Here is a 21,154-nt window from a genome sequence, read left to right on the forward strand (position 1 = left end):
ACGGTAAGTCTATTCCTAGTCTTTTGAGGAATCTCCATCCTGTTTTCCACAGTGGCTGCACCAAACTGCATTCCCACCAGAAGTGTAGGAGGGTTCCCTTTCCTCCACAGCCTCTCCAGCATTTGTCATTTGTGGATTTTTGAATGATGGCCATTCCAACTGGTGTGAGGTGATACCTCATTGTAGTTTTGATTTGCATTTCTCTGATAATTAGTGATATTGAGCATTTTTTCATGTGCCTTTTGATCATTTGTATGTCTTCCTTGGAGAATTGCTTGTTTAGGTCTTCTGTCCATTTTTGGATTGGGTTGTTTATTTTTTTCTTATTGAGTCGTATGAGCTGCTTATATATTCTGGAGATCAAGCCTTTGTTGGTTTCATTTGCAAAGATTTTCTCCCATTCTGTAGGTTGTCTTCTTGTTTTACTTCTGCATTTTAAAGCTGGAAGATGAAGTTAGTTTTTTCTTTTCACTTACTGTATGGAGATAGGGTTCTAAAGGGCTTGCATTTCATGAATTCACTTAGAGCTGCTATGCAATGCAGTAGCCAGTCGCCACGTGGGACCAGTTACACTTCAATGTAAAGTAATTAAAATTAAATAAAGTTACAAATAAGTTGCTCAGTCATAGTGACCACATTTCAAGTGCTCAGGAGTCATATGTGGCTAGTGGCTACTGCATTGGACAGTGCTCTGTGGGACATTTCCATCATCCACAGCCCTGACTTCAAGTGTCCTTTAAGATGCAGTGTTATTTTTCTCCTAAATACTTGAATGTTTGTGGGGGAATTTTTTTAAATTGAAGTATAGTTGATTTACAATGTTGTGTTTCTGGTATATAGCATGGTGATTCAGTCATATATATATATATATATATATTCTTTTTCTTTTTTTCACTTTTCAGTTTTATTAGGTAGAATTGTCATAATTTGACTGCACATGTACAATATATTGCATGTAAATACATATATATTCTTTTTAATATCCTTTTTCATTATAGGTTATTACAAGTTATTGAATATAGTTCCCTGTAGGACCTTGTTGTTTGTCTATTCTGTATATAGTAATTTGTATCTGCTAATCCCAAATTCCCAGTTTATCCCCCTTTCCCCTTTGGTAACCATAAGTTTGTTTTCTATGTCTGTGAATCTGTTTCTGTTTTGTCAATAAGTTCATTTGTGTCATATTTTTAGATTCCACATGTAAGTAATATATGATATTTGTCTTTGTCTGACTTACTCCACTTACTATGATAATCTCTACGTCCATCCATGTTGCTGCAAATGGCATTATTTCATTCTTTTTTATGGCTGAGTAGGGGCTTAGAATGATTCAAGTGCAAACATAAAATCTGATAATTGAAAAGGCAGGCAGGTGGAGCTTTTGCCTGAAGGTGGACTTTGGGGATAGGGAGTGATGAGAAATCACTAGTTTAAGACTGACAGCCACATGGGGAACATGGTCATATTGAAAGAGTGAAGAATGCCTATACCCCATGCCTCACAGATTTTATCCTCCGCTCAACCTCTGGCTCCTGAAAACTGTAGTTAAGAAATTGGCAGAGAGCACTAAGCAGTTGATAACGGTTTTTATTACCAGTACTACTAATAATACTGGTAGTATTAGTACTAGTAATAACAGAAATTGTCATCTGTTTATTAGCACTCTCTGCCGATTTTCCTAACTACCATTTTTAATTTTAGCAGTAGTAGTAAATGGGAAGACATGAGTTAAAAATTATATCCATAGGCGATCCTTAAAGGTGGAAGCAATTTTCTGGTCTACCAAGATGATCCTTACACTAATGATTCTCAAATGTTGGTGGGTATTGGAATCCCTTAGAAGGCTTATTAAACCACAGATGCTAGACCTCAGTCTCAGAGTTCGATTCAGGAGGTCTGGGGTAGGGCCTGAGAATTTGTATTTCTTGGAAGTTCCCAGGTGAGGCTGAAGCTGCTGATCTGGGGACCACAATCTGAAAAGCACTGGTTTATACCTTTAGGTGCTAAAGAGAACTCAGCTTAAGTTCCAGTGGCGTGGATTTACATTTCTAAGCTCCTGTTACAAACTCTCCTACCCTTGCCTCAACTGCCCCGCCTAGAACCAGCCTCTGTTCCACCCGGAAAACACACCTGTCATTACTAACCATGGCTGTGTTTCAGACTTTCAGACCTGACCACCAGTAAGCCTTGAGCTTCTACAATGTGCCTGTCTTGCAGTGGGTGTGGTGGGTCACACTGATGAAGTGTAAGATGTTGCCCTGCCCTTAAGAAGATTAGTCTAGTTTAGGGGTGGGGAAAACGCAAACACAGGAAAGAAAAGGGTACAAGAAGATAATTAAGTGTACTGAACTTTGGATGCTGATGTATCCAGAGGTGAGGATCCCTGGGGGTTGGCATGGTCAGGGAAGCCTTCGGGGGTCGGGGGGTTGGAACTTGAAACTTGAACAGGAATAGGATTTGAGTAGGCAGAAGCTATCTCAGAATAGGCAGACAGGCAAACAGGAGAAGCCCCGAGGTGAGAATGAGTGTGCTGGGCTGTGCCTGCTGGGAAGACAAGGGCCCTGGGGCCCGGCCAAGGTGCACAGGCTTGATGGGAAGGGGAGAACAGGTCTCGAGCAGAAGGGAATGTGATGATGTAGGGGAAGATGGACCTGGAGATCGGCGGGGGTGGACTAGGAATGTAGGTGGAGGACTGTGGGCAGGAATGCTGATCAGGAGGTTGTGTTAAGAGTATTCGTCTGTAAAAGTCTAGCTCAAGAAGATGGCAGGTATGAAGAGGGTCTAGTCAATTTCATCGAGAAAACACATACTGCGGCCCTACTGTGTAACCAGCACTGCATCTGGTGTCTGGGGGGCGGGCAGGGATGGGTGGTTACAGGCTCTGCCGGAGAATCTTGTAGTCTAATGAGGAACAGGAATATACAAAGAGAGATTTTCAGTAAGATGTGCTGAATGCTATGATGGAGCTGTGCACCCGAGGTGAGAACAGAGGAGGCCTCATGTCCAGGACAGAAAGAACATTTTGAAGGAAAGATCAGTAGTGACTGAATAAATTCTGGCTGATTTTTTACTGTGTTCCTTTGACAAAGGGGAGGTCTTACGTTTGCAGACTGAAAAAAGGTTCCTACCTTTTCCTTCCCAAGATCAGTTCTTGGTGACCCTGTAGCCCAGTGGCTTGTGTTGTGGAGACAGCTGACCCCCTCCCTCGCCCCGAGTTCACCCTTGATTGGATAATTACAGTTGTTGAAACATTAATGTCTATCTAAGAAAGAAATGGAAAATTTCATTCAAGCCGAATTGAGGATTATAACCTGGGAACAGCATCTCAGAATGTTCCAAGAACTGTTCTGCCTGTTAGAAGTCAAAACACAGTTATAAAAGTTTTATGAGACAGAGGGCTGTACATTAAATGATGTGTTATTGACAGTTTACTTAATCCAGATGTAAGTGTCATGTGGCCCCTTACAAGATCGAAAAGGAACGTTATCTTTTAAGGAGTTGTCTTATTGGTGCTAAAAGAAGGTTGCTTTTGATGCTTGAGCAGGCATTTCTGCTGGGAGGTGGTGAGGTCTGGTCGATGCATCATGCAGATACACAACGCACAATAGAGGGCAGAGAGGGGGTCAAAGGACAGAGAAAAAATTTTATGTTTAAATATTTCTTGTTTTGCCATAAAATGTGAATTTTATTTCACATAGTGCTCTGCTGTGCTGGCTGCGGGTGTGTCCGTTGAAGTGTTCATTTTCTCTCTTTCTCTCTCTTTTCTCCTGTTAAAACAACACAGGAAGTTTTAAAGGGAAGGTTTTCACTTAACTATTCATCATCCTAGCACATTTTTGCATCTGTGTTCTCATCCGTGTTTTTTGGCCACATAAGTGTGTTTAAAACAAAACACAAACTATAATCAAACTGTACAGACCACCGGAGCATGTTAACTGAACACTGTTTTATAAACGTGTTGCACAGGATGCTCCTGTTTATCATTTTAATGTTTGCGTAATCTTCCACTGCATCTGGCACAGCTAATTACCACCGCAGTTCCTTAGTGGAAGATTTTTAGCTTCTTTCCAGGTTTTCCTTGTCTGTGGAGCTGTGCGCTTTCTTTTGAAGTCTCTCCACTGGCTGCATTCCCAAGGAACACTGCACTTGGACTCAGATCATCTGATTTTAAGTTCCAGGTCTGTGGCAGGTTAGCTGTGTGGCTTTCTTCTCTGAGCCTCAACTTTCTAGTCTGTGAAATGGTGATAATATTGACTGTGCAGGGTTTTGAGATAGGACCCAGGGCCAATGTGTATAGAAGTGTTTCAGAAAGGCCTGCACATTTAGGTACAATTGAGATCACCCAGTAAATGCATGTGAGTGAATATTTTGTTTTGGAGAGGGGGTAGGTAATTAGATTATTTATTTATTAATGGAGGTACTGGGGATTGAACCTAGGACCTTATACTTGCTAAGTACACACTCCACCACTGAGTTCTACCCTCCTCGACCCAGTGAATATTTTTATGGTTCTCTTTTTATCTCTCTATGTGGAGATATAATTCACATACCATACAATTCACCCATTTATAGTGTACAATTCAGTGGCTTTTAGTGTATTCACAGAGATGTGCACCATCACCACAATCCATTTAAAAATATTTCAACACCTTCCCCCACCAAAGACCCATGCCTATTAACAGTCACTCCCCATTTCCTCCAGTCCCCCCCCCCCCCCCCAGACCTAGGTAACCACTGGTCTACCTTTGTCTCTGTGGATTTGCCTATTCTGGTCATTTTATATAAATGGATTTATACAATATGTGGTGTTTTGTGATTGGCTTCTTTTACTTAGCGTAATGTTTTCAAGGCTCCACGCTGTAACGTGTTCATTCCTTTGAATTGACAAATAATATTCCATTGGATGGACAGAGCACATTTTGTTTCTCCATGCATCAGTTGATGGACATTTGGGTTGTATGGTTCTTGATACGTAGTGCTGAATGGCATCTATCAAACTCTATTGCATGCCCCAAGCTGTTTGATGTGCCCAAAAGTAGGACTCTTGGTCCCTTTTTCTGCACAGCAGTCAAACTGCAGAAATGAGGTAACTTGGGAGAACCGTCGGAGAGCTGTCCCTGTGAGTTATGAGGAATCCCAGTGCCGGGTAAGCCCACACCCTCTAGGAAGTTCCCTTTGCCTTCCTTCCCAGTGCAGCTTTCTCCAGGGCTGAGAGATCCGAGGAGGCAGCCCCTTCAGAAGGCAGAGAAGGCTTCCTGGGGGAGGGGCCCTTCAGGGATGGAAAGCCTGGCTGGAGCGAAGAGGAGGTGGACATCTTGGGCAGGTGTGAGAAGGAACAGGTTGCCATAATAGGAGAGTGGAGGGAAGATATGGGGACGCTGGATACTGAGGGGACCAGATTCCAGGCTGAGGGGATCTTATACCTTCCCATCATTTTAGGGGTACATGAGAAAGGGCTGTGTGTTGAGGAGCATGGTGAAATGAGGCTGGACCCACTGCTGTCTTGTAGCTCTCCCCTTTCCCTGTAGCTGGTGGAGACTTTTCTGAGTGAGGTTCGAGCCTCCTTACATTTTCAGTGGCTTCCTGGAGCCAGGCTACCTGTGGCCTAGAGGGGAGAATCGTCACTACTTCCTTCTTGGCTACCTGTGAGATTGATGTAATCTGGGCTTGGCCTTCTCCTCTCCCAGCTGCCAGGCATTCCCCGGGTAGGTGCCAAGTCTGAGCTGTCTGAAACACGAGGTGGGGTGGAGGGGAGAGAGGATGGGGCTGCCTGTCAGGAGACCCGTCTGGTCCGGGCTCTCTCACTGCCTGGGAGAGCAGAGGACTCGGGCAAGTCCACTCCCTTTGCTGGACTTCGCTTTCCCCATCTGTGAACTGAGGGTGGTTGTGAGAAGTTCCCTTATTTCCCCAGTTCCATGAGGTTTGCCAAGTTTTATTGTGTACTGGGGGTTCTCAGACAACTTTCCTTGGTTGGCTCTGTCCTGTTTCTCTTAGGGTCCTGATGTAGGTGCACATCTTTAGCTGAAGAAGTGGGGAGCCAGACGCTGTCAGATACCCTACAGACCAGGATGTAAAAGGAGGAGAGAATGTTTTGGTGTCTCCTGTTGCCTGACCAGTCAGCCTGGAGGGCTGTGGCCTCTGATGACAAGGGCTGATTCTCTGATTCTGGCCTGTTTTTGTTTAACTGAATTGAATGTGTGACATTCAGGTGGGTCCAGACCTCGGTGGCAGGTGCTGCTGTGGCAGCAGAGGGGTCGGGGCTGGACTGGGGATCTGGGGGACCAGTGTGGGTTGGTCCTTGAAGCCCTCGTGGGCACGATAGGTGCCAGGAGATGGCAGGAGCAGAGCGGTGCTGGGCAGGCTGGTTTTGCCTGTGTTGCTGAGATTTACGTGGGTTGGGTCTGGTTCTACTCCTGCATCCTGTCTTTGCGTTCATTTCCCTCTTTCGTGGACAAGATGGTTTCTTGTTCTTTTTTCCCTCCCGCCCCCACCTTGGCCATCTGTCTCCCACTATTTGCTGTGGGCCTGAAATATGGGAGACTCTGGGCAGATTGGTTCAAGTGCATTCCCATCTCGGGAGGGCACACGGCTGTCTTCCCACCTTCTGTGTTGTTCCGGGCATCCCTTTCTCCATCTTCTCCAGCACCTCATGCCTTCCCTGAACTGTGCGTGGTGCTCCTGCGCCGGCAGCTGGGATTTAGGTCAAGGGAGGATCATGTTTCTGCTCTTGTTTCCCATATCTATGGTGATGATATTTACTAACCCCCAGATCAAAACAAAACACTTGGCCTCACGCACAGAGCCTGAGAGGGGAACAAAATGTTTGTAATTGCTGCTAAAATCTAGGCAGGATGATTTGCATGAGCTGACTGGACTGGACACCCCTCTTGCTGAGAGCCTCCTGGCTTCCCCAACACTGCAGGTAGGGAGACCCCTCAGAGGCAGGTATTGGATTTACTCAGAAGATGTGTTTGTCCTGCTAAAGGCAAGATCCTGCACCCTGTACGCTGAAATATAGGTTTTAAGCCAGAGCAGGACAGCAGGTAGACCAGACAAGCTCTCTGGGCTCAGTTTCCCTGCCTGGGGAGCGAGGCTCTCCGCTAGTCCTCCTCCTTACTCACCTAAGTGTTGGGAGGATTCGGTAGGGGTGTTTGGGAGAGCTCCTGGGAGGAGATGGGATTATTGCTTCAAGTGAGGAAAGAAAGAGAAGTTGTCACTGATTTGGGCCCTAAAGCTGAGAATGTGGGCCAGAACAACCTGTGGCTGTTGGAAGGGAGGGTGCGGCTCTCAGAGCCAGGGCTGACCCAGGAGGCGGTTCTGCACATGCTCAGCACGGCTGTGTGTGCGCCCTAGGGCCTGTGAGAGTGCCCACCGCCAACCCCTGGGGCCCCATGTGACTGTTGTGAAATCTGAGGGGGAGACCCCACCAAACTAGCCAGCAGAGTCTAGTGAGGCCTAGCAGAGACCCCCACCCCACCCCCATCCCATGCAAAGGTGGCGATGACCACTTGGAAAGTCCGTATCCCACTGAGGAGCTCAAAATTCTCAACCCTTGGCTAGTCTAAACAAAGATATCCCATGCAGGCAAAGGTATCAACATGATGCAAGTTATGTTTGATGATGATTTTTAAAAAAATGAACCCCTCTGTTGAATTAATGGATCTAGGCATTGATGATTAAAAGCTGCTAATATCGCAGAGAGAGACAGCCAGACTGTGTATACCTCCTCATGGAAGCACACAGCATTGCCTGTGGAGTTTTGCCAGAAATCAAACCTGAATCCCATCACGTCTCTCCATCCAAGCACCAATTTATAGGAAATACCAGGGACAACAAAACATGTTAAACAACACTATAGGGGGTGCAATCAGCAAGCTCCACACTGTAGGAAAATCTAGGTCAAAAGATCTAGTATTGTCAGCAAAAAAATTATAAGAAAATGAGAGAGAGAGAGGAACCTATAGATTAAAAGAGACTTAAGGGACATTATCAATCAATTGCAATGTATGGACCTTATTTGGATTCTGATTTGGTGAAACAAACTGTAAACAACATTTATAACACAATAGGAGAAATATTAGCACCAACTAGATAATGAAGATATTAAAGAATTATTGTTATTTTCTAAAATATGATAGGTACTATGGTTACAGTTTTTAAAAAAGAGCCCTTATCTTTTAGACATACATACTGAAATGTTTCTGTATGAAATACGGTGGTATCTGGGATTGGCTTCAAAATAACCCACTGGAGTGGGAGTAGGGTAGGAATGTAAATGAAATGAGATGGCCCTGAGTTGATAATTGCTGAAGTTTAAAAACCTTGTTTTTGATGAGATTTGATAAAAACTTTTACAGGACTTCTTGACCGCAAGTTGATTCAGAAACCTAATTGTAAGGTCTTGTCTGTCAGCCTCAGTGTCACAGGCCTTTACTGAAATATTTGTAAACCAAGTGAACTCCAGTGCAGTGAAACTATTTCCTGGGTTGCCACAAAGCAATAGTCATGAACATCAATAGAGAATCTACTGTACATTGGATGCTGTTGCTGTTAATCAGTAAACAGGTTGAACCCAGGTTGTTGACCTCTACCAGGGATCCATAAGGAAGCAGGGGATTCCTGGTGATGCCGGAAGCATTGGCCGCCCCAGAAGGACCTTACTTTGTAGTTGACAAAGTGTGTGCCGGAGCCTTGGGACTGCCTCTGACGCAGCACTGTGGCTAAACTTTCCCACGAATGCAGACTAATTTCACACCCTTTGGCAGTGTTGGTCTTCCAAGTTTTAACTCAGTAGCTTAAGAGGGACAGAATCTATAGAAGAGGAAACTCAAGGCTAAGAGAGTTGATGATTTATCCCAAGCATGACAGCTGTTTCCAGGGAGCTGATACCAGCTCCCAGCTCAGCTGACTCCTGGGATCATGCGTCCCAGCAGTAGATGAGTGACCCTAGAAGCCCAGGAGAGGGGCTCTGTCTATGCAGGCCTGTCTTAAAAGTCAACAATCACTTGTGACTGAGGTAGAAGGGAGCATTCAGGGGTCGGCTGGTGACCTTTCTTTGGTTGGAACAAATAAGAAGTAGAAACTCAGGTTGATTTCTCTTTCATGGCTGAGTTCCCAGCAAACTGTGGTGGTGTTAACAGATGGGTCACCCTTGACCCTGCTTGGCTTTATAAATGGACAAGATCTTGACTTTCTATCTCATCATCTCTCCCCAGGCCCCTGACTCAGTTTCCCACCAGTTTCCTACCACCCTTGATGGGGCAGTCAAGATTTAAAGCCAGTCCCCTTGGGTTCAGATACTACCTGGGCTCCCTCCTGGCTGCATGATGGGAAAATTGCTTCCTCTTTCTGTGCTCCAGGAGCCTCATCTGTAAACAGGGGGCAATAATGATACCTCCCTTATAGGGTTGTTAAGAGGACTCAGCACATTAATATATATTTTTTAGAATTGTTCCTAGAATATAGAAAGAAATAAATGATCATTATTATTTTTTAAAAAACAGTGAAAAGTCTTTGTAAGTAGAGCAAGATATAGCTACAAAGTAACGAGTGATTGGTTGTTGTTTTTATTTATTTATTTTTGTTTCTGGCAGGAGGAGGTAATTAGGTTTGTTTGTTTAATTACTATTATTATGTTTAGCGGAGAAACTGGGGATTGAACCCAGGACCTCGTGCATGCTAAGCTTGTGCTCTACCACTTGAGCTATGTATCCTCCCTGCTGGTTGTTGTTGCTTTTAAAGAAACCGGAGACTCTTCCAAGGATCCTGTCACTTTTGAGAAGAGCTCTGAAACTCCTTCTTGAGAATTGCCTTCTCTGCCAGACTGCAAACCATAGGAGACAGTCAGACACATTGTGGTCTCACTCCATGAAATTTCAGTTAACTGGAATCCTCTGTTAGATGGAATCATGTGGGTGTGCATGTGACCTTTTAAATAGGCAGATTTAAAGAAAACAGGATGACATCAGCAATCTAGTTTCTATTTTACAGGTAGGACCCCAATTTCTCATACCCCTAGCTCAGTTTCCAGGCCTCTCCAGTGAGCAACGAGAAGACATGTTCTTATGAATCTGCCAGTGGGTCACCTATCTATCAGTTCATTCATTCAAAAATGTTTACTGACAGTTACGTGCAATTGCTGTGATAGATGCAATGGAAGACACAGTGATACATAAGAGAACATTAAGACCTTTAAAGATCTGTTAATCTTCAAAAACATTTTTGATCAAAGCATATCTACAGGATATCGTTTATTATTAGGGCGGGTAAAGCTGATTCATGGTCCCAACAGGAAGGCCCTAATAGAAAAGGAATTGCTGATGAACTCTGTTATTAAACATTTAAAAAATCAGATCACCCTTTCCTCCAATGCTGTGGTTAATCCATGTGGAGTTGCCACATTTCCACCAGATGTGGATCCTAAGTGCCACGTTGGAGGCTGTTTGTGCCCCTCTCCAAGGCCCCTGAGCTTGGCTCCTCCTCTGTAAGAGGGCTCAGTGATACCTGTCCCTGGGGGCCCCCTAGGGATCTGGTGAGTATGAGACAGAACTCACATAAAACCACTTTGTAAACCAAAATGCTACTCGTCAAGAGTTACTTATTGTTCACAGAAGGAGACATTCAACATATTTTTATTCATTTGTGTTTGCTCATTATATTGCCTTTTACAAGATATGAAAAGTCTCATGGGTCCAGATTTCCAGCAAGAAGGTCCAAAACCCAAGAGAATTTGGAGTGAATTTTTGGGTACCCAGATTCCATTAAGTAGCGGATGGGGGCTTGCTGTAGCAGTTTCTAAAACAGCATTTCTCAAACTTTAATATATACATGAATCACCTGTCAGTCATCTTAACATGCAGATTCTGAATCAGTAGTGCAGGGATGGGGTCTGAGAGTCCGCTTTTCTGACAAACTCCCAGGTGAAATCAATGGTCCAAGGATCACACTTTGAGGAGCAGTGTTCTCAGGGGTACAAGGTCCAGTGATGAAGAGAGGAGAGGAGGTGCAGCCAGGGGGCCCAGGAGGGAGATTTTCAGGAAGCTTGTGTTGGGAGCTGTGATTGCCCCCACTTTCTTCCCATCGCCACCTGCAGGAGGCCACTGTCTTCCTGGGCTGTGTATTTGCTCTGAATTTTGGAGGGAGAAAATACACATTGTGGGTGCCTGGGCGAAGGAGAAGGAAGGAAGGAGATTGCCCCATCATGTATGGTAACTATCCTTTCTAGGTGGCAAGCTGCACTTCCCCGTGGCTGGACAGTGATCTAGAGACAGCGGAATGAGCCAGTTCCTGCCTTCATCACCTGGTGGGGCAGCAGAGCAGAATCCAGTGTAGACCAGAACTGTTTTATTTATTTATTTATTTATTTTTGCCAGTAGTGGAGGTGGCTGAAGACTGCTGACTTAGTATTTGGAAGACGGGAAGGACGGAGGAGTAAGCAATCAGAGAGGGCTCCCCCCCCCTTTATTTTGCCAGCTTGCCAACTCTGGGTGCCCCATGCTGCCTTCTAGCTCTCCAGAGACCTCCCCTGAAGGTCCCTCTTGTTCTGTATCTCCCTAAGTACCTCAGCTCTCTTCACCCCAACAGCATCCCTTCTCCTCCTGTGACGTCAAAATGTCCTTTTTTCCCCCAGCATAGCTGAATTCTGCCTGTAGCTGGAAAGCAATCTAATCCATCTAATTCATATTAAGTTATACACGACTGCTAACCCAATGAGCTTATTCGAGTTCTTATGGGCTGTGACACACGTGGATTTCTCCCCGCTTCTCTCCCTCCAGTAGGAGTCTAAGCCTTAGGGAAACCTGAGGCTTTGTCAAGGTCTCTTTTACTATAGATGGTGACACCTCAAGAGCCTAGGATTGTGGGTGCAGGAGGGGCTGTGGGGACAAAATCCAGGTATCCCTGGTGCAGGTGTGTCTGTTCAGGGGGGAAGGTTCCCTCTGCTTCCACAGCAGGCCACCAGTAAAAGCAAGAGGCTGTGATGTAAGGGGAAGTTTGCTGCCCTGGTGTGGTTTTCACATTGAGTCCTATGGTGCAGACTTCAGGGCTGTGTTGTGTGTGTGCACACGTGCGTGCGCGCGCGCGTAGTTGTATTAATCAAGTGCTTTGCATGGTTCCCCTTTGATCTATTTTGTATTTTAAACTCCCGTGTAAGATTTCTTTGAAAAAGGTGATCTTAAATATGAGAAGACTTAAAAGTGATTGTCTCCGGTGAGCAGAGCTGGGGCAGGAGAGGAATGGGTCAGGGGGCTGTTGAGTCCACTCTACGACCTTCTGTGCAATTTCATTTTTATTTAGCCATGTTCATGCATAGTAATTTGCTAAAAAAAAAATTGAAAATAAATAATGAAAAGAAAAAGCGCTTTGCTACTAGAAAAATATGGAACTCCTTGCCGTAGTGGTGTTGAGAGACCTGGGTCTCAGTCTGCTGTGCTGTGAACTGCTCTGTGACCTCGGGCAAGCTCTGAATGTTTCCTCCACGGTGAAAAGGGTCCTTCCTCTCCCCTGTGGTTTGACCCTGAAATTCCATGAGAAGCAGCTGTTGGTAGCTGTGGGGGTAGGACTGTCCCTCCCAGTTCCTCCTGTGTCCTGGGAAGACTTGGGGCTGACGTCTAGCCTGTGATTCGTCCTGACCCTCAGCGCCAGCTTGGTCCCCTAGTTTCTGGGCTGAAGAGGAAGGGGAATTTTGACCAAATTGCTTTGTGCCTTACCTCTGGGATCCATGGGGAAGCTCCTTACAGAACAGAGAGGGACTGAGCGGGTTTGCAGCAGGGTGCTCGCGCTCCTGAGCCGAATTTAGTCTGTGTCAAAATGCCTACTGTGCACCCTGTGTGAGGTTGTGTCCTGGGAGGTAAGAAGAAGATCCACAAAACAACTCTGCCTTAAAGAGCACATGAGAGAAGGTGCACCGAATGTGTAATTTAGAAAAGAGGTTTGTTGGGGTGCCTTCTGCAAGTACTTGGTGGTTCTTACATGAAAGGGGCACATCTTGGGAGTCCTAGGTGCAGAGACTGCATCTTTGTGTTCCCAGGGCCTGTACCCAGGACTCATGTATTCACCACATACACATTGAGCACTTCGAGATGCCAAAAGCACCAGGGAGAGTGATGCAGAGCCATCCCTGCCTTACAGGAGCTGGCAGCCGTGGGGGTGCAGGGGAGGGATTCAGGCAAGTCACAGTCAGAATAGCCCAGGACAGTAAGAACTGTGCTAGACTCCAAGTCCTGCACACAGAGGACACCTGTTGTTATGGTCATGGTCCCCTCAGCTGCTCCCGGCTGGGCTTCCTGTCATTGCCCCTGGGTCTGCCTACCCAGAAGAGACCCAGGGACCCAGGCAGAGAGCTCTGCTTATGTGGGGACCCTTCTCTGTGCATACATGAGCCTTGCCATTCAGACCCAGCCTGACAGGAGACCCTATGGAGTCCCTGCCCTGGAGGGGACAGTAGGGTGGCAGGAGGGCTGAGGGAGACAGTCTCCTCTAGCTGTCCTGGCCCCTGATGTGTTGGGACACATCCTGGCTTCTCACTCTGCTCTGGAGGGAGTGCCAGACCTGCCAGCTCTCAAGATAAGGCAGGAATGAGGTCTGGGCAGTCTGGGCCCCGTGTGGGGGCCCCTGACTGCTCTGTGGGCCTGTTTCTCTGAGGGTGGAGGTAATTTCTGGGATATTGAGGGGCAGGAAAGGGCAGCCTGTGATCATAGGTGAAAACTTCTGCTCTGAACCATGATATTCATTGTCTGATTTATCCATCCTTCATCTTCCTGAAATTATTCACTGAGCACCAAGGAGATGTCGGTTCTGTGCTAAAGGTTCTCACATTTCTCTAATTAAAATTTCTCAGTAGTCCTGCAAGTTATGTGCATTATTTTCATTTTCCAGGCGAGGAAACCGAAGCCTGGAGATCTAAAACTAAATTCCTATTTATCCGTGTTTACTGTATGCCACATGCTGTTCTGGGCACTTCCATGTATCAACGCGTTTAATCCACAGCACTACCTGTGAGATGGTTGTCACCCCCATCTTACTGATGAATAAACAGGGGCACAGAAAGGTTAAGAAACTCACCCGTTTCCAGAGCCTGCTGGTAACAGATCCGGGTTGGGGTTATCCCGGCGTCCTTCCCAGACCTGAGCTCCTTGCCCCTTCAGAGCACTGCTGGTTAACCTCTGCCCCTTTGGGATGCCGGCGTTGACCTTGTGGGCAAGGACGAGGCCACCCCGAGGCAGCTGGTGAGGGAGGCCTGGCAGGTGGGCTTCTAGAGGGATGAGGCCATGTTAGAGGGCGGGCAGTATTCTAGATTCAGTTTGGGTAGACAGAGGAAAAATAGATCATCACAATTAGGCTGGAAGGAAACCTAACCTGCTAGGCACCGCCAAATCCCGTAATGACTTAGAGTAGACTTAGAGGAACTGGGAAGGGGTGGCAGCTCCGAGGGTGCCTGGAAACTGCTAATTGGAGCAGGTGATGACAGCGGAGGTGGCGCAGCTGCAACTCGGAGCCGCTTGCCCAACAGAGGCTCTGGCTTCTGCTGGGGAGACGGGGATGGGTGGGCAGAGAGTTGGGACAGAAATCGGCTTCTATGAGGACTTGGACCTGTTCTCTCTACCCTGCCCCACCCTGTAGCACTGTGGGTCTCGGGAGGATGGATGCAGAGCTAAAGTCAAATCCCTTTGAGGGCGGGGATGACAGAATGGGCCACCTGTGAGCGTGGGGCCTGGAGGGTGGGAACAGCAGCAGTTTATTCCCATGGGAAATGCCTTCTGCTCTTCAGTCAACCAACTTGGCCACTGGGGTGGACTGTAAATGGCTGTTTGGGTGGTCCTGCCTTGGACAAGCACCTGTAACAGTTTGGCGCCTCCTTTAGCCACCTGTGGAAGAGACCAAATTCTTCCTTCACAGCGTGCTCTGCAGCTCACTCTCTTTCTCCGCACTGAGCGATGGCAACACAGAACCACTCATAGGTAGTTCCTCTTGCACATGTATGTTAAGGACTCGAGGCAACATGTAATACTAGACACATAAAATCTGAATATAAAGGTAGACGATCAGAAGACACATGACCTCCAAAAGATGATGATATATCAATTCTGTGATACGTTCTGGGCATTTCACAAGCTCCCCAGATGATTCTGCTACACCCCCGAGTTTGAGAACCAAGTTTGAGAACCGAAGGAAGGAAGAAGGAAATACACCCAAGATCTGGGCTGTCATAGTTGTTGTCACTGACCATCAAGATGACAAAAGGGAAGTAAGACCGATTATATCATTTTCATTATCTGAAATGAGGAAGGGTATCGGTTTTTCAGGGTAGACAGACTTCTTCATGGTACTAATTTCTGAAAGAAAGCCATCCCATATGTCCTGTTACAAAGGACAATGGACAGCATAATGGATAATTTGGGAGCAGGGGAGATGCTTTCTGCATCTCTAAAGTGGGTCTGCGGTGCTGGTCACCCCAGCAGCTATAGCTCACCCTGGGGCATCAGGCCCACTCTGCAGCAAGACCGGCTCACCTCCCGATGCCATCTTTTCCTGCAATCAGCCAGCAGGAGGGACCTCACCGGGAGGAAGAGAGGGGTGATCTGAGGAAAGGGCCAGGTGTAGGGTGTGAGGGACTGCCTGTGTAGTGAGTTTGAAGATCTTGCCTGGATTGAGTGCCTAGACCAACAAGGTCACAAGGCCCAAGGTACTTCCCTTCAGAGTGGTCCTAAGGCACAGCCTAGTGACAGATAAGAGTAGAGGTAAAGGGGAGAAATCTTATTAACACCCTCAGATGCTACAAGAGACCTAAAGCTCCTCCTTAGACAGTACAATCAGGGCAAATATTTGCAACATACACACAAAGGGTTCATGTCACAAATATGTAAAAAACTTTTACCGACAGTAAGAAAAAAGCAAACACCCCATTGGAAAAATAAGCAGAGCATTTATATATGTATGTGTGTGTGTGTGTGTGTGTGTGTATGGCGGTTCAGAGTGCCAACAAACATGGGAAAAGATGTTCATCTTTACTAGTAATCAACTGCAAGTTAATAAATTTAATTGAAGCTAAAACAGTGAGATGTCATCTTTCAAATATCAAAATGGTAAAGCTGAAAGTTACAACGAGCTAATATTTGGTGAGCTGTGTGTGGGGTGGGGAGCAAGGGATGATGATATTTATGGCTGTTAGAAGTATTACTGGGACAGTCTTTCTGGAAGATAATTTATCAAGTATCAAAAACCTTAAAAATGTACATAACTTTTAACCTTCAGGAAGGATAATCAGGGATGTACACAAAGGTTTGTATATAAGAGCATCTGTAACAGTGTATTTAATTATATTTAAAATTAGAAGTAATATAAATGTCCAAAATTAAGAGTTTGCTTTAAAAACCATGGTTAATCTGTATGGTGGCATATTATTTAAAATCAAGTAGTAAAAGAATTTTTAACTGTGTGAGTAAATGTTCATGATATATTATATAAAGCAGTTTCCAAAATAACACATGTGGTATCATCCCAGTTACATTTTTAAAAATGAACAAACAAACAAAAAAGACTGTAGTAGGCATTGAAAAAAAAAATCCAAGAGAGCAGACACCAAAATGATAACAATGGTTGTCTCAGGAAGCTTCCTCTTTGTGCTTTTTAAAAAATAATGAACATGCTCCTTTTGTAATAAACAAGTATCAAGAACGCATTCTTTTTTCAGCGAGTCTGCCAGGGAGGCAGTGGGGCTGTATGGAGGGCTGGCTCTGAGTGACAGGTCCTTCACTTCCCGCTGCCTCAGTTTAGCTCTCCCATTCGACAAACACTGGCAGAATGCCTGCTTTGTGCTCAGTGCTGGGCGGGCTCTGTGAGAGTTATGCAGATGAGCAGGGAGTTCTAAGTCCCCAGGCTCTTATGGGCTGGTTGGTGGTTGAGGTGAATGCCTCAGTCATTTGTAATAGACTTATCTCTGCCATTTGGTATGTTCAGCATTTTGCTGGCTGTGAAGACAGTTCAGGGGCCTCTTGCTGAATGTGTCTGAGATCTTCTTGCCCAAGGCCCTGATCCCAGTCTCTCTTTGGAAATTTAGTTGGTTAACATGGGACTGATAAATCTCAGAAGCTTGAACCTGTGGCTGGATCTTGTGCAGCGGGAAATCCACAAATCACCCTGTATGTCTCAGACTGGGAGATACATGTGACACCCTGACCTGCCTCAGGGAACCCTCAGAGGGTGATCTGGGTTGGGGGTGGGGACCTGAGAGAGACGTTTTGGTCCAGCCCACCGGTTTTCTGATGAGGAAACTGAGGCCCCGAGACAGAAGGGGACTTGGAAATTGGTGATAGAGCCAGGACTCTGAACCCTGGGCTCTGCCTACCATTTGGTGGTCTTCCCCATTTCCAGCCCTGAGTTTGAGAGAGGTGATCTGGGGCATTGTCAAGTAATGGCGAGGAAGCAAACTTGGGATAAAAAACTCACAGAAATCCTGAGAAACAGAGAGTACCCAACCTAGATGGCTATGAGTTGTGTCTATCGGTGAAGACGTTGCAACAAGAATCCCTTGGCCATTAAGATCCAGGTGGACAGAAGAGAGTTGACAAGAAATAATTGGTTATGATTTTTGCATACCCACATTTACAGATGCAGACACACACAGTCAGTCCTTTGCAGGGCTGCCTTTTTGGTGTGAATTTTAGGAAAGTGGAAAGACCTTTTTTATCTCCCAGTAGTCCATCCCCACTTGCCCAACGTGTGCCTAAACTTGCCACCGTTAAAGCCCCTCTTGGCTAAGGTTGTTGCTAAAATGTGAATGTGTTACTTCGCAGTGAGGACAGGTTAACCCTTTGGATCCTCTGTCACTTTATGTAAATTATGGATAAATTATGGAAAGGATCCCCAGCAGATGTGGGCCGTGGGGAGATGCAAAGTTCCCAGGAGAGAGGCGGGGTACAGAACTCTCGGCATGAGAGGGGTCTGGTAGTTGGGAGACAGGTGATACAGAAGACGAACTGTTCAGTCACCGTTTTATGAGGGATGGCCTTATCCCCACTCAGTAACAGCAGAACCTCAACCATCCTGGATTTTTCTGTCTTCCCATGTAGTCCCTTTCTTGCTCTGCAGTGTGAGCTCACGCTACAGGCCACCTTCATTATGGTCCAGCCACCTGGGCTCTGCCCAGGCTGTGAAGGCCAATTGGCTGGCATTTCAAGGATCAAGTGAGCTGACCTGTTCTGCTGAAGTTCTTTCATCAATCAAATGTCCCTCTGATTGTCAGGAACTGAGGTGGTGAGAAGGAAGCCCAACCCATGCAGTCGTTAGCTACTGACCTCTTGTCCTTTCCCTCTACCCTCAGAAAGAGGAGAGGAAAGGGCAGGTTCAGCTTCCTGCTGTGCTTCCTCGAGAAAGTGGCCACTTGACAGTGAGGAAGTGAGGTGGGCAGGTGGTGACTTGGGGCCTGCACAGAATAAAGCATTTGTGTATCACTCCCTGCTTCTCCATCTGTGGCAAGCTGATTCCCCTTTGCCCATCTGAATCCAGCTTTTCCTGCCTGTTGGGCTGCACCCCTCAGGCCGTCAAGCCCTGTGCTTGCCCAGCCTCAAGGCCAAAGAAGGAGCCCAGAGTCAGAAAGAGACATCAGTGGTTTAATGGATGGGAGAGCTTACATATCGGAAGCAAGGTCCTGGAGCAACACCCCACGGTGTGCGGCAGACAGCAGGCAGGATGCGGCCGCAGTCTTCGCTCTCCGGGGGAGAGAGAGGTTACCAGTTATAGAGGGAACTGACATCAGGTTGGCTCATCGGTTACCAGGGAAACCTGGAGAGGAACTTGCCCCTCACTGCCCCTTTGATAAGCTATCATGGTGGAGATGTTCAGATCTAAAGATTAGCCCACTCACTAGCTGGGGCTGGGGGCAAGTCTGCAGGCATTTATGGATTAGGCTCTATGGTTAAAAAGGAAGGTCAGTTAGGTGAGTAGGGTGTAGGCAAGGCAGGGACTTGTCCATCAGGGGATGTACCAAGAGCAAGAGAACAACCATCTTGGGTGGCCTGGTCCTATACTGCCACACCTGGTTCAAGTCCCACCTGCTCCTTAAGGCTTCCCCATACCCTCAGCTGATACTTCTGCCCCCTGCTGAACTGCAGCAGCGCTTACTGCTTCCCATGCACTTGACCCTGAGGCAGCTGTTTCTACACGTGCATGCCGTATTTCCTTTTCCATGAGTGTTTGATCTCCCCAGTTGCCTGTGAGCCCTTCAAGTTGTGGAGTGTGTCCTGTTTATAGCATGTAGGACACAGACTGATACATGAGGGATGGAGGAGTAAATTAGTGAATGGGTGGATTGTGAATGAGCAGTTAGGTGGGTGGGTGGGGGTGGCTAGGTGACTAGATGGGCAGCGGGGTGGATGGTGGGTAGTGGGTGGTCTCTTCCAAGACCAACACTTCAAGCCGCAGTAACCTACCTTGTGTCAGTGTCTGGAATCTAGAATCTAGACTAAGGGAGATACCAGAGGCCACTGAGCTGAGTTTTTAGTGAAAAGCTTTCTCTAAATAGCCAAGTCCAACTTAAACTGAGCCTAATTTATTTCAGGCCTTGGACTCGTGGACTCATGTTCATTTGACAAGAGCATCAAAATGTGCTTATGCTTAAACGTCAGTTCCAAGAAGTAATCATACCTCAGCTCGACTTGGCTGTGCTCAACGATTCCTTCTTTTCGTACTTTAGGAATTTTTTTCTGACCAAAAAAAGAAGAAAATAAAAAGTCAGAGGGAGGAAGTTAGTATGAAGGCAGGGAACTGAATGAGCTAAACTGTGGAAGCAGCTGCCACGGGCCAGCACTGGCAGACACCTGTGACTTCGTGGACAGGGGCCATTTGGAGGTCAAGGTTCAGCTCCCTGGAAACTTTTGGCTCCTGATGCTTATTCTATGTGTATTACTTACTGTTGACCTTGAACTTGACTTGGTTGGAGTAACTTCTTAAAGACTAGATAATAATTTTAAGAATGATCTTATCAGTGTTTTCTATTTCTCCTCCCCTCCTTTTTTTTTTTTTTTTTTTTTTTTTACAGTTTGAAATTGCTTTGGGATCATCAAAGAGCATATGTCTATAGTACAGAGTGTACTTCTCGAACTGTGTTCCTTGGAGCCCTTGGGGTTCCATGAAGCTCTTTAGGCATCATATGGGTGGGCCCTGAGTAGGGGGGGTTCTGAGTGCCTCTTCCCCAGAAGACGCACTGCTTTTTATCTGTTTTTCTTATTGGCTTCTGTGCAAGATTTTTGGGAGAGAGGGTTCCATACCTCAAATAAATTTTAAAACCATCAGGAGATTAGAAAGGTATGGGCAGCATGATCGGAGAGGAGAAACGGGTTCACTAGAAGCGGGTTTGGCTCACTGGCTGGAAGAAAAGGCCATTTCAACGGCTCTGGGCGCTCTTGTGTTTGCAGGTTTGTGCTGATGTTTCTGTCTGCTCCCGAGTCTCCACCTGCCCGGGGCTGGCTTGGCTGCTGATCCCGCGTGCCTCTCACTCCTTGCTTCCCACCTAGTTCCCGATGTGCTGCCCACCTGGCTTTTGGTAAATTTTTGCTCCTTACCCTCATCTCTCTGGCTTGGAATCGTAACTTACTGTTTGCTCCAACTTCTGGTAACCTTATATATCTTCACTCTATTTTGGCTTCCTGGATATCTGGTCCTTTGTTTGCCCTGACCTTGGGTGACTGTGTCCCGAGGTGTTTTCTGCCTTCCTGGATCCTGGCACCACCTGGGGACCCTGCCTTCCAGCTGCCCCAGTTGTCCCCAGTACTGTCTATTTTTAAGCTGGGATCTGAGGATGGGGTTCATTGGGGCTGAATCAGGTTTAAGAATACACTGGGATTCAAAAATGAAGACCAGGATCCAGATGTGGTGACCAGTGGCTGGAAAGAAATAATAATTCTCATTCATGGAGAATTAGAGCTTACTTAGCGCTTTCACATACTTGTCTCATTTCTTTCTCATTGTAACCTGGTCAGATTGAGATATTCTTCTGTCTGTGTTACGCACAAGGAAACTGAGGCTCAGAGTCATGTGATTTGCTGAAAGTAGCAGAGCTGGAAGTCAAACCTGGGTCTTTTGACTCTAAATTCTGGACTTGGGTATAGGAGACCAGAAACAGGTTGGTTGCTAAGGCGATGGGAGGAGGATCTTGTTC

General features: G+C 46.3%; 1 protein-coding gene across 6 annotated transcripts in view; it reads left to right on the forward strand.

Annotated features, from left to right (window-relative positions):
• Positions 1 to 21,154, forward strand: part of DAPK2 (death associated protein kinase 2) — a 106,567-nt gene that overhangs the window by 33,549 nt on the left and 51,864 nt on the right. For 2 of the 6 annotated variants that reach the window (XM_074366359.1, XM_074366360.1), the window contains exon 3: positions 20,412 to 20,539. The exons of the other annotated variants lie outside the window; for them this stretch is intronic. In XM_074366359.1, the coding sequence (XP_074222460.1) occupies positions 20,517 to 20,539 (23 nt within the window). In that variant the 5' untranslated portion in view covers positions 20,412 to 20,516. The remainder of the gene's footprint in view (positions 1 to 20,411; positions 20,540 to 21,154) is intronic. 6 annotated transcript variants of the gene reach the window in all.

This window comes from Camelus bactrianus, chromosome 6 (assembly GCF_048773025.1).
Source record: "Camelus bactrianus isolate YW-2024 breed Bactrian camel chromosome 6, ASM4877302v1, whole genome shotgun sequence".
In the NCBI taxonomy this organism is placed as follows: Eukaryota; Metazoa; Chordata; class Mammalia; order Artiodactyla; family Camelidae; genus Camelus; species Camelus bactrianus.